The sequence below is a fragment of the Castor canadensis genome, chromosome 8, assembly GCF_047511655.1.
Source record: "Castor canadensis chromosome 8, mCasCan1.hap1v2, whole genome shotgun sequence".
Lineage (NCBI taxonomy): Eukaryota > Metazoa > Chordata > Mammalia > Rodentia > Castoridae > Castor > Castor canadensis.
Window position 1 is genome coordinate 30,294,580 of NC_133393.1, and position 12,680 is coordinate 30,307,259.

At 39.1% G+C, this 12,680-nt stretch overlaps 2 protein-coding genes across 5 annotated transcripts in view; both read right to left on the bottom strand.

Annotated features, from left to right (window-relative positions):
• Scgn (secretagogin, EF-hand calcium binding protein) overlaps positions 1-6,214 on the bottom strand; it is a 44,676-nt gene extending 38,462 nt beyond the window's left edge. Inside the window, exons 1-2 of one of the 2 annotated variants that reach the window (XM_074082759.1) lie at positions 6,082-6,214; positions 5,171-5,241 (exon numbers count right to left, since the gene is read on the bottom strand). In XM_074082759.1, coding sequence (XP_073938860.1) covers positions 5,171-5,241; positions 6,082-6,163 — 153 coding nt within the window. In that variant the 5' untranslated portion in view covers positions 6,164-6,214. Of the gene's footprint in view, positions 1-4,778; positions 4,888-5,170; positions 5,242-6,081 lie in introns of those variants that run through there. The other variant, XM_074082760.1, reaches the window with a different exon arrangement.
• The window catches only part of Carmil1 (capping protein regulator and myosin 1 linker 1), a 325,017-nt gene continuing 318,418 nt past the window's right edge, over positions 6,082-12,680 (bottom strand). For all 3 annotated transcript variants that reach the window (XM_074082734.1, XM_074082733.1, XM_074082735.1), the window contains one exon: positions 6,082-6,474. The gene's annotated coding sequence lies outside the window, so the exon portion shown is untranslated. The remainder of the gene's footprint in view (positions 6,475-12,680) is intronic.

The window sequence follows — 12,680 nt, forward strand, 5'->3', positions numbered from 1 at the left end:
AAATGCTTGATGGGTTATAACAGTGGGGTAGAAAAGATATGCTGAGCTGAAATAATATAAAATATTTGATCCCCCAATATCATCTTAGTTTTTAGTATCTACATGTATAGCTATTTCAAATTTTGAAAAAAAGGTAAACCAAACCACTAGCATTTGTGATTGAAACAATGTATTAATCAAATGGATTTGTGTATCTTAGCCATACTAAGCCATCTGCTAGATTGATAGTTTGGTCTTGTATTTAGAATGATTAAAATAAGAGGACTTAGACAGATTGACTCTGTAAATAGATCAAACAAATGTATTCATTTGATTATAAATAGGGAATAATCAAGGGCCTAGTTTAAAAAAAATGAATACCTTCTTAAGTGAACACACTTAAAATAAAAAACAAGAAAAAAGACTGTGGTGATTTGGAACCAAAATGACATATAGAAATGGGAGATAATGCCTGGATTATTTGTATCAGACTGAGAAAGTATCATGAGCACCTGAGGTGGCTGTCTGTTGTCTACCATTTCCTCTGGCATAGCTTCCTTTACTCATGAGGAACAAAAGGGTGGTAGTGATAAGTATAATTTAGGCATTTTCAAAAGGCTACATTTGCTCACAAAACTTGCTTTCACAAACTGGAAATCTCATTGATATATGTGTTTATTGTAGGTTCTAAAACCTTCAGTGTTTAATAAAGTAAGCCTCAATCATCTTGTGTGGGTTAATTCATTGGTGGATCTAAAGCAAAACTGAGTCTAGAATAAACTAGAATAAACTAGAATAAACACTGGGAAAACTTAGGATATGTTCAGGAAGATACCACATCACATGTACAGTAGATACTTCCACAACCAAAAAAGCATTTTTCACTTATGTTGTCTTATGGGCCAAAACATGTCCATTTTATGGACATTAAAGTTGAGACCCAGGGAGCTTAAATGTCATGTTGATACCACATGGCTATAGGTTCAGAGCTGGAATATAAACACTGGATTTCTGTCTCTGCATGCAGTTGCCTTTCCCCATACCATGTGACTTCTCTAAAACAGGTCTTCAGAGACAGAAGGCAATTTTTGTTTCTGTGGAAGGTGAACAGTATTCAGACATTCCAAGATCTCACACCAACCAGGTTCCCTAATGCCTATCTACTGTCACCACCACCAACTGTGTGTGTCCATTTGGGTAGTGTAACAGTTAATTGTAGGAGTCACTTTGACTAGATTAAGGAATACCTAGAAACTTGGAAAACATTGTGGGTGTATCTATGAGGGTTTTTCCAGAGGAGGTTAGCATGTGAGACTGAGTGGACTGGGATGGTGGGGGGGATAAACACCATCCAAATGACTGCAGATAGAAAGAATAAATACAGAAGGCAAACTGGTCTCCCCTCAGCTTCTCAAAAGCTGGGACATGATCATCTCCTGCTTTAGACCTCTGGCCCTTGGATATCAGGACATATGCCAGCAGCCCCCCTCCCTGGATTCTCAGACTTTACCCTTAAACAGAGAACAATGCCATTGGGTTCACTGATTCTGAGCTCTTCAGACTTGGACTACACCATGCTCTCAGCAATCCCAGGGTCTCCAGCATACAGAAAACCTATCATAGGACTTCTCAGTCACCATAGTAGCACGAGGTAATTTCCTAATAAATTCCCTCTCATATATAAAATATGTGACATATATGTATACCATTATATATGATTATATATATGCATACTCCTATTGGTTCTGTTTCTTTGGAGAACCCTAGCTAAACACAGATGTGCATCCACCTGACAGGAAAACCCTTCAACACAATGGACCTTCACATTTCAGCTTAACCTTTGAGATTAAGAACTCTGCCAGGACAGCAATCATTTATTTCCCTCTGGAACATAGTATCTGTTGAATGAATAAATTATTTTTTATGATGGGATAGGCATTCCCATAGAAACTTAATTAACATTGGTCATGTTGGTTGAAAATTAGATTTCAAAGAAATATGAAGTGAAAGAAACAGAGCCCAGGTTCTACATTCAACCTTTAGTTTAAGGGCACAGAGACTTATCTTCTGACTTTCCAGACCTCTCATCCTAAAGCCTATTACTTGGATCTAATGGGAAAGAGCCAGAGTTTCCTTGGTTGTAATTCTCATCAATCCTTGTCTGTGACTTTAGCAGTCACAGCAGAGTACTTCTAACCTTCAAAGTGCTGTAAGAGGCCCGAGAACATAGTATAATCTGTACATGAGAAAAGTATACCCTTAGAAACTGATGCTCAGGAATGGACTGGTTAGATATAGTCCCAGTTTAAGGCCAGTTCTCAGCATTTGAAAAGGTCAGGAGAGTACCAAACAGCAGCAATAGTGGCTGGTGTTTCCAATAATCTAATCCCCTCAGAAGCTGTAGAAGCAGGTAATTACAAGTAGGGTGGCTGTTCTCCAAGACTTGTAAGCAGGCAGCCTGCTGTTGGAAACCTCAAAATCCTTCCTCTCAGGTCTCTGTGACCCACTAATCAGCAAATTACTCAAGTTTCTGAAGAATCACTTGCCACTCCAAAACACCAGAGCAAAGGTCTGATGTTTGGAGGCCTCTTCTGCCTCAGAATTCACTGGGCATCACCCATCAAAAGCAATGTCACAGCAAGTGGGGCTGTCCCTTTTGATTGAACTTAATTAGGACCTACTCATTGCTCATGAGGGAAAAGCCCAGAATTAAGGTATTTCTCTAGGTAGCACCAAGTGGCCAGCACAGATTCCTGCCACCATACTCCCCACAGTATGGCCAAGTACTGAAGAGAATGTTGCTCTTCAGTAATTGAGGCTGCTGCAAATAGCTCAGTGAGACTCTCCTGATTAAATGAAAAGCCCCTATCTATAAGCACTCAGAGTACTTGTGGGGACAGAAGGTAAAAAGAGATGCAAACTGACTTAGGGTGTTTTTAAAATGCGTTCTTAACAAATGCTGACTTTTTTAGCATATATTAATTGTACAAAATAATGAATTAAGCACACACACACCAAAATTTGATTTGTACTGGTCTAAGGCCTCTGAGACATTCCAACCCCTTTTCTAACCACAAGGACACCTGCACTGAACATAATTGTACAAGACACTGGTGACTTACATGTGTTCTCCTTTCCTCAAAATCTGTGCTTGCCCTTATGTGAAAGAGTGAGTCCATGGACCAGATCTGGGAGAGGCCTGGAGAAAAGAACAGTCAAGCTGCAAGAGTAATGTTCTTCTCTCTTACAGGGTATGGTAAGGCTACTCAGCCTACAGCAGACCATTGTGTTTGAGTAGACACACTCACCCACGACTAAAAAGAAGACACTTCCAGTTTCAACACTGATGGTGATTTTCTCCTTCTTTTTCTATAAATCACTAGGGCTTTCTGGGAAAGGTATAAAGGTCCAAGTCTCTTGAGATTTAAATTTTTGGAAGCTGACTCATCCTATTTTGAAGTTTGAGAGTTGACCATCCAAGGCTTTGAATAGTTTCATCTTTACCTTTTTACTTTCTTCCAATATCCCTATGCATGGTTGATAAATGGCATCTGATTCATGGGTTCCTACAATGAATAAGACTTAACATTTACAGATGTAAGGCTGCTGGCATGTGATGCTAGGCAGGAGAATTGAAGAGTAAGGCTCACTTAGGGGGATGCTTCTTCAGTTTGACTGGTGGTTTGTGCAAGTGCAGTAATGAAGGATGAAGAGAAGTGAGTGTAAAGCTGCGGCCATGGAGAGGGGAGTCCTTTTTCTCACCTTCCATTTCCTTTATATCACAAGCTGCAGACATGGGGGTAGGCCAACAAAGAGTGATACAGACAGAGACAAAGATGAGGTGGGAAGCAGAAGTGGATAAGAGAAAATAAGTGAAGGGCAAACGTATAGATTGGACAGAGAAGTAGGAAACAAAGAGCAAAAGAAAAATAAAAGACATGGGGAAAGGAAGGACCAAGACAGAGCTTTGAGAAACAAACTAGAGATCGAAAAAACAGAAGGCTGGAGAAACAGGTGAGAAGCAGACAGATGGGATAGTGACAAGAGAGATAAGAGACAGAGGTCAGAGATAAAGGCAAGAGACAATGGGAGATAAGAGCCATAAAACTCAGATGAGATACAAAAATGAGCAGAAAAATAGGAGACAAACACAAAAAGGGAGCCAGAATATGAGAGGCAGAGAGACTAGAAGGATACCAAGAGGTCTGTGTGGCTGATGGAGACAGGTGGCAGCCTCTTGTTTTCTGAGCTTGTTGCTCTCTAACCCTCAACACTCTTTCCATGCACTCCAGTGATGGAGAGCTGCTTTGTCCCCTCTCTGAGCTCTGACATGAGAATGTGATGTACTTGAATATTCTTCCAGGTAAACAACTGAAGTCTGAAGACAAACTGTCTTCACGATTCACTTCAAAGAAGCTGTCCCAGAGCTCTTCCTCTTACTGCACATGCCAGAACAAAGCTTTCTCCACCCCGAGCCTATCCCTAAGCTGGTCTTTGCTCAGGTATCTCTGCGTGAGTTTTTCTTCTGTTTTTCTCCAGGAATATTCAAGAGTTAATCTACATCTCTGAAGGCTAGATTTACCATCTGGGACACAAATACTGGACAAGTTGATTTACATTTATATCTAGACTCTGAATATATTGGTTTCTTTTTAGTTTGTCATTCTCTGACAAACTAGACTAACATTATCTAGTATTTTATTTTATCTAATAAAATGAATAATGGAAGAATGATTTTAAATGGTTTGTCATTTGCTATTGAAGGAGTATCATATGTACTAAAAACCTAGAACTCTTACCTTTTTTTTAAACTCTTTTGAGCTTCTGATCAAAGTAGACTGCCCTATCTCCAGGTTTAAATCCATCAGCAGAGATGTAACCAAGGAAACGTTTAAATTGGAGATGACGGTCTACAGTTAGGATCTCTAAGTGGATGACAGATGTTACAATGAAAAGTGATGAACAGCCCATCTAATGTTACACTTGTATCTCATAAAAACCTGCGTAAATTGCTTGATGAGAGGGGAGGGAAGGAGAGGGAACACAGGAGAGGGGGAGAATGAAAAATAACATGCATGCAAGGAAGAAAAGAGATAAGATGGGATTAGTAGGTGTAAATCAACACAACACTTGGACACTTTATATTTCACTAAGAGACACACTAACAATGCTTAGTGCTCCAAGTACTTACATCAGTACCCAATTTCATCACCATATGATGAAAGAAAGCATCGAGTTCCTTCTCTTCTATGTAACCTTTTTCTAAATGCAAGAGGATAAACACGATAGTCACTTATGTAGAATAATATCTGACATTTAGCATTATCTAAACTTGCTTTTAATTTCACAATTTGCAAAAGTCCCATGAATACTACTTTATTATTCCAATAACTAAGCACCAATGTCCAGCTCCAGAGGACATGGATTTGGACAGGAATACATGTGCCAGAGTAAATGCTTTATCCTGGGGTTTACATTAATATTTGGAAAAAACTCTATGAAACATATGAATTTTAATCAATGAATAAACACAAGCTTTAGATTAAAATAACACTCAAGGACTTCGAAAGCTTAGGAAAACTTAAGGGGTAAATACTGAATTGTAGTTTGCAGGTTTTAGATGTTTTCTTTATTTTTCATCAATTACTAATAAAGAACTAATAAGTAGTTCCATTTTATTTTCAAGAAACTTCTTGGGCACGGGGTAGTAAATTTAAAAGTTGATAAAACTATTCTCCTTTTAGAAAGTGTGTGTGGGGGGGTGTATGACAGGGTCACTTAATAAAAATGAGCACGTTAAGGGAAGGCTGGCTTCATATGTTGAACCTTAGCCCACAGGCCTATATATGTATGTGTGTATATATATAAATACATATATAATGATATGTCTTTCTCTCCATCCTGAATTTTCACAAGATATCTAGACGTGTAACACCACTTACATCTGTTATATATACTGCTCTAGGTATAGTGCATTAACAACGCAGGGAGACTTCTCCTACAGGGAAAGACATGCAAGAAGAAAAAAACTCTAGGTGCTTTCAGCGGGCTGGGCGCGGAGCCGCATCTACACCTGAGTGTGCACATGGTTTTTCTACTCACCGTCTGCGTCAAAACGCTGCCAGACCTGCCAGAAGCCAGCTGCGTCCAAACGCCCCGGAGTCGGTTCGCGGGTGCTGTCCATGGTGCTGACCACAAAGCCCAGGCACTGGCTCACGCGAGGATATAGACAACTTTGGTAAGAACACCCTTTCGTTACTGTCTGGCTGCTTTGCCTGCTTCTTTCCTTCTCTGATTAGCTACTTCGTTGGTGGAGCGGTCTCTAGGAAGCTGACTTGAAGGCCTGGGGCACCGCAGTGTTGCTGAGCAGTCAGTCCTCTAGCCTTGAACGTGAACTCTCAGCAAAACCAGTTGCTTAGAGCGAAGCGTCATCCCTGCCCCTCCCCGCGCCGCTGTCCTGGCAGATCAGCGGGGAAGCGCCTGCCTGTCTCAGCGCTGTGGGAAGAAAGGAACTGTCTGCCCGTGTGCAGGGCTCACTGCCTTTGCCCTTTAACTTGTTTGTCAAACTCAAAAATTATCCCCCTTATGTTTGACTCACCTTTCAAACTAGTGTCTCAAGAGGTTTTCTAGAGATGTCTGCCGCATTTAAAGGGTTGGAAGAAGTGTCATTGCTGGGGCCCTGTGGACCTGATGCGTTAGATATGTAGTGTGTTGAGAGGGGAGGGGAAAGGGGCGATAGCGGTGATGGTAAGCAAAGAGTCAGTCAACAGCAGTTATTGAGCCCTGATTGTATAGGATATACACATTGCTGTCCTGTAATTAGTGCACCGTAATGACTTGACAGTCAGTGTGCTATAAAGTGGCATCATTACAATGGCAAAGGAAACAATAGCCTGTCAGGGAAAGAGTGTAAAGGGAGACCTGTCGGCCAAATGCAGAGTTCGCCGGTAGAAAGATTAGATGACTGTATTTGAAAAGCCTCAATAAGAATAAAAGCCAAAAATCATTTGGAGGAACACAGATCTAACCATCACAACTGCTCAAATTTGACTGTATGGTTTCTGAAAGAGTAAACAAACTGCACTGTTGACTTTTGTCTGCATGCTTAGAACCTTTTGTTGAGGAATCTACAAAAGGAAGTATTAGAGAAGAGAGTTGGACCAGAAATAGATCTTCTTTGTGTCCTCTGACTCATATTAACACACAATTTTATTTTTAAAAAGCACACATGCATAAGCAGTTTAAATTAAAACAGTGAAAACAACATGAGATTCGTGGTCAGACTAATGGTCATGATCCCAACATCATCATTTGTTCTGTGATCAGCTCTGTGACCTGGACCATTAGTTTTCATCTCTCTGAGGCTGCTTTCTTATCTATAAAGTGAGGATTATAATATCTGACTTGGAGGGCTGTCATGAAGATGACAGAGCTACACACAGTGATACCCAATGAATTACAGCTGGTATGGTGTTCTAGGTGATGAAAGGTGACTGCATGCATACCTTTTTAAAAAAGTGTTTTGAACTAAATTCTCCTAAAACTAATGAACCAATAAAGAAATGGGCAAGTAAACTAAACAGAACTTTCACAAAAGAAGAAATTCAAATGGCAAAAAAAACACATGAAAAAATGCTCACCATCTCTAGCAATAAAGGAAATGCAAATTAAAACCACACTAAGATTCCACCTCACCCCTGTTAGAATAGCCATCATCAGCAACACCACCAACAACAGGTGTTGGCAAGGATGCAGGGGAAAAGGAACCCTCTTACACTGTTGGTGAGAATGTAAACTAGTACAACCACTCTGGAAAAAAATTTGGAGGCTACTTAAAAAGCTAGACATTGATCTACCATTTGATTCAGCAATACCACTCTTGGGGATATACCCAAAAGACTGTGACACAGGTTACTGCAGAGGCACCTGCACACCCATGTTTATTGCGGCGCTATTCACAAAAGCCAAGTTATGGAAACAGCCAAGATGCCCCACTACTGACGAATGGATTAAGAAAATGTGGTATCTATACACAATGGAATTTTATGCAGCCATGAAGAAGAACAAAATGTTATCATTCACCGGTAAATGGATGAAATTGGAGAACATCATTCTGAGTGAGGTTAGCCTGGCCCAAAAGACCAAAAATCATATGTTCTCCCTCATATGCAGACATTAGATCAAGGGCAAACACAACAAGGGGATTGGACTTTGAGCACATGATAAAAGCGAGAGCACACAAGGGAGGTGTGAGGATAGGTAAGACACCTAAAAAATTAGCTAGCATTTGTTACCCTCAATGCAGAGAAACTAAAGCAGATACCTTAAAAGCAACTGAGGCCAATAGGAAATGGGGACCAGGAACTAGAGAAAAGGTTAGATCAAAAAGAGTTAACCTAGAAGGTAATACACATGCACAGGAAATTAATGTGAGTCAACTCCCTGTATAGCTATCCTTATCTCAACTAGCAAAAACCCTTGTTCCTTCCTATTATTGCTTATACTCTCTCTTCAACAAAATTAGAGATAAGGGCAAAATAGTTTCTGCCGGGTATCGAGGGGGTGGAGGGAGAGGGAGGGGCTGAGTGGGTGGTAAGGGAGGGGGTGGGAGCAGGGGGGAGAAATGACCCAAGCATTGTATGCACATATGAATAATAAAACAATAAAAATAAATAAAAATAAAAAATAATTAAAAAGTGTTTGAGAAAATAAAGCAAATCTGAAAAATTCATAGCTAAATTAGGCCAATGAAACTTGATTAAATGTAATGTTTTATATGGGGTGGGATCCTGGAACAGAAAATGAACATTAGGTAAAAATTAATTATTATTAATTATTATTATTATCTGTGGTTTTCAGATAATATTGAAAACATAATTTAGAAAAAAAACAATACTGGTTTCAAGGGCTAGCTTCATCTCTTAGTAGGTTTGATCCTGGGCAAGTACTCAACAGCCTCATTTTCTTTCTGTAAAATAGGAATAAGAGTACAGTGTGCCTTGTGGTGTCATCATAAAGGTTTTATGTACTATGCTATGGTCTTAGCAAAGTACACACAGTAAACACTCAATGCAAGTTAGCTACTAGAAAGATGAAACTTTCATACACACATATTTAGAAGATGGTGAAATGAATTTCAGGAGTTTTGAGTGTTGCTTAGGTTAAAAGATGAAACACAACATCATCACTGGAAAAAGTGCTGGATACAAAAATTAGAGAAAAGTACAGCAGGAGAGGATTCTACTGCCTGTTTTTCTGCTAGAGCTCACTAATAGTGCCTTATTTCCTTGTGTATTTCTGATTCTGATGGCATATACTCATATAATTTTTAGAAACATATCTATGAGAATACTTAAAATACTTGGCTAGTGGTGAATTTTTCCTGATAGAATTTTCATTTATTTATACCAGATGCCTGAGCATTATTTGTACCAGGCAACTTTAAATTTACAGACTGGGATTTTTAGTGTTAAGGTTATTTTTATTTTTTGGACCCAGATAGAATTCAGACAGAAAACATATATGAGGACCAGTCTGTGATTAGAAGTTCTAAGAAAAGATGATTTTCCCTTCTTCCTGCCCTCCCTATAGTTTAGAATAAGTACCTTTTTCTTTTTCTTTTTTTTTTTGGCCATACTGGGGTTTTAAATGCAAGGCCTCATGCTTTGTTAGGCAAACACTTTACCACTCAAGCCGTGCTCCCAGCCCTTTTTTGCTGTCTAATTTATTTTTCAGATAAAGGTTTGTGCTCTTCCTCTTCTTTCTCTCCTTCCTTCCTTCCTTTTTTTCTTTATTATTTTTTCAACTCTATAAAGTTCCTCCTCTACCCAGTCATTCTTTTGGGGGATAGAGAGCAGTAGACTGACAAAGGAAAAGAAATTGATTTGTAAAGTATGTTTGTCACCCATACTTATGAAAACATACAAATAATGCATGCATGATAATATCTCGTCTTTGTCACTCCTTGAATTTCAGGTGTTGTTAATATATGCTTAAGCATCCATGCAAATCTTGGAAGACTTGAATAAAACCAGCGGGCAAAATAAAATGCAAGAAGTAAGTAGAGTTACCAGGTAGTATGGACATTTAATAACTGCTTTACTGCTGCTAATTACAAAGCCCCCGCTAGGAAAGATCTATTGTCAATGTGCCCCACATAGTGAAGTCTTCGACTCGATAGGAGTGGGAGAGGATTGGAATGATGGCAACTGCCATGCCAGATTCAAATGATCCACCTAAAGTTTCCATCACCAGATCTGGAAAAGATTTTTAAGACAAACTTATTCAGTACTAGTACTGTCTAATTGACTTAGGGGTGCTCACTAAATATCATCATTATTGGTTTCTATCCAATGTCTGATGGATTAAAATTCCAAGAGCAAGGGCCTGCAATCAGTATCATCAAAGCTACTCAGGAGATTCTAACCATCCATAAACTGTGGGAGATACTAATCTAAGTATTGAGGGAAATCATGCACATAGAAGTCGGATACCTATAGTCATCCTTCCCGACTAGTGTCATGGCCTTTTCTTTACATTTATGAATGTTAGGGCAAAGGAGAAAACTGACCATATCACCTTCCTCTAATTGCCCAAGAACGACAGTAGGCATATGTAGGCATGTGGGAAAGTCAAGAGAGCAGCAAATAAATATGCACTAGGAATTGTACCTTCTGAAGGATCTTTTTAAGAATTAAATGGAGCAAGCTACTCCAGTCCTCAAATTCTGAAGCTAGAAGGTGAAGATCTTTAGGATCTCACTGGGTTGTTTATTGTCTTCAAGTTCTTGTTTCATTTAAACTGGGAGCCTCTTGGACACAAATCCCTAACTAGCCTGTAATGTCTGCTAGTGCCCACTGAAATGACAGATAAGGCTTATGCTTGGGTAACTAGACTTTTCTTTATAAAGAAAGGCAAATGGCATTAAGCATGGGTTTGGGTGCATGTCTATGTTCAGAGCCAGCACTAAGTGCACCGTAGGGACATGAGTTTCCTCCTTGAGACTGAAGGGGCACTTCTGAAAAGAGGAAGAAGTGTTTTTCCAAGAATAAATGCAATGTGTGAAGCATGTCAAGAGACAAGCCACTTTTCAAAGAAAGGTTAATATTTTTTGAAGAGCTTGCTCACTTCTCCCAGGGAGAGTCAGGCTTAGGAAATCCTGCAAGCATACAGTGCAAACAAGAATTCATTTCTTTCCTGGGAGCATCTGCTTCTGAGTTGAGCAGAATGCATTTCATGGAGCTATAAGCAATTTGCCTTTCAGGAAGCTCAGAGATATGTCAGTATTTTCCTGGGGAGATTTTAAGTTGTTTTTTGGGCATCACCTGGGTTGATATTTCTTTGACAGAAAATTGGCAAATTTAGATGCCAAATACTTCTGTTCTAGCCCTAAATAGAACAGCAGTGACCCATAGGTAACATTTTCATTCTATGCATAAATGTATTTTGTGTCTAAAAATCTAATATCTTGCAGTTTGATAAAGGGTACAGAGGTAGAAAAAAGTAATAAAACATAAGACTAAAACAGGCTGTGATCTTAGGAGGTCATGTTTCCAGCTTCCTGCTTTATTCATTTTAGAAATGTTCACCAAGGTTTATAATGGCAAAAAAGGTTTGGACATGGCAGTTTGAAACAGTCATGGCTGGGATAGTGCCTTCTGGAGCCAGAGTTGTGCTTCAGCACCAAGCAGCTGTGGTTGCTGTGTAGCTTTCTCAGTGTGTTCATGGAGTGTTCAAAGTAGCTGGCTGGAATGAGGGCATCCCAGTCAACTGTTTTTGGCTGGGAACAGAGGGTTCTCTGTTCACTCAAGGTAGCCAGGGCATCAGGGAAGGGTCTAACAGGTATCAAATAAGGAGCCAAATTTCCTTGCTTCCTGACATTTTAGCACATTTAAAGGAAAAATAAACATTAAAAAGTGTGCTTATAATAAAAGCCTATTATTATCACTAATAATATTAATATCATTAACAGTGATTTAATAGTATTCAACAGTGCTATAGTAATGCTTAATTACTTAAAATGAAAAAACTTCAAGTTATGAAATAGTGGTCACTAAAACTTTTTTCTTCCTTATGGGATAACTTAGAACTCATTTTTAGCTCTGACTTTTTATTGCTAGATATTTCCCTCTTTAACATTGTATGTTCCATGCTCCCAGTTCCCTTCCAGGGTAACATTTTTTTCACTGTTCAACAAAGGCCTGCCTGGTAGTTCTGCCACAGAGCTCACTCAAAAGGAAAATTGGTAGTGGTAGGTTCCATCTTTTCATTTGAACTGTGGTTTATGTATAATGATTTTTTTGGTTATCTATTACTAAGTGACTGAGAACCTCAGTAATTTACTTAGCAGTCATTTAATAATTATCATTTTATTTTATATCCTTCCCCCAATTATTTTATATTAAATGCTTGGCTTTAGCTCGTGGACTTCTTTTCTTTTCGATACTTGCATATTTCTTATTTTAAGTTGCTTTACTCTCACTGGGGCTGGGTCCCTATGCTGCCTTATAATTTTTTACTGTAAGTTCATTTTCATGAGAATTCCACAAATGCCCCACTATTTGTGGAGGCAGTTTTGTATTCTGTACAAAGTTATATCACTGAGGAAGTCTTTTTCTTAGACACCCACATGGATGGACAACCCCTTTCTGGTTCCTGGAGGATGTTAGATATTAGAATGGCAAAGTAGACTTCCCATAACT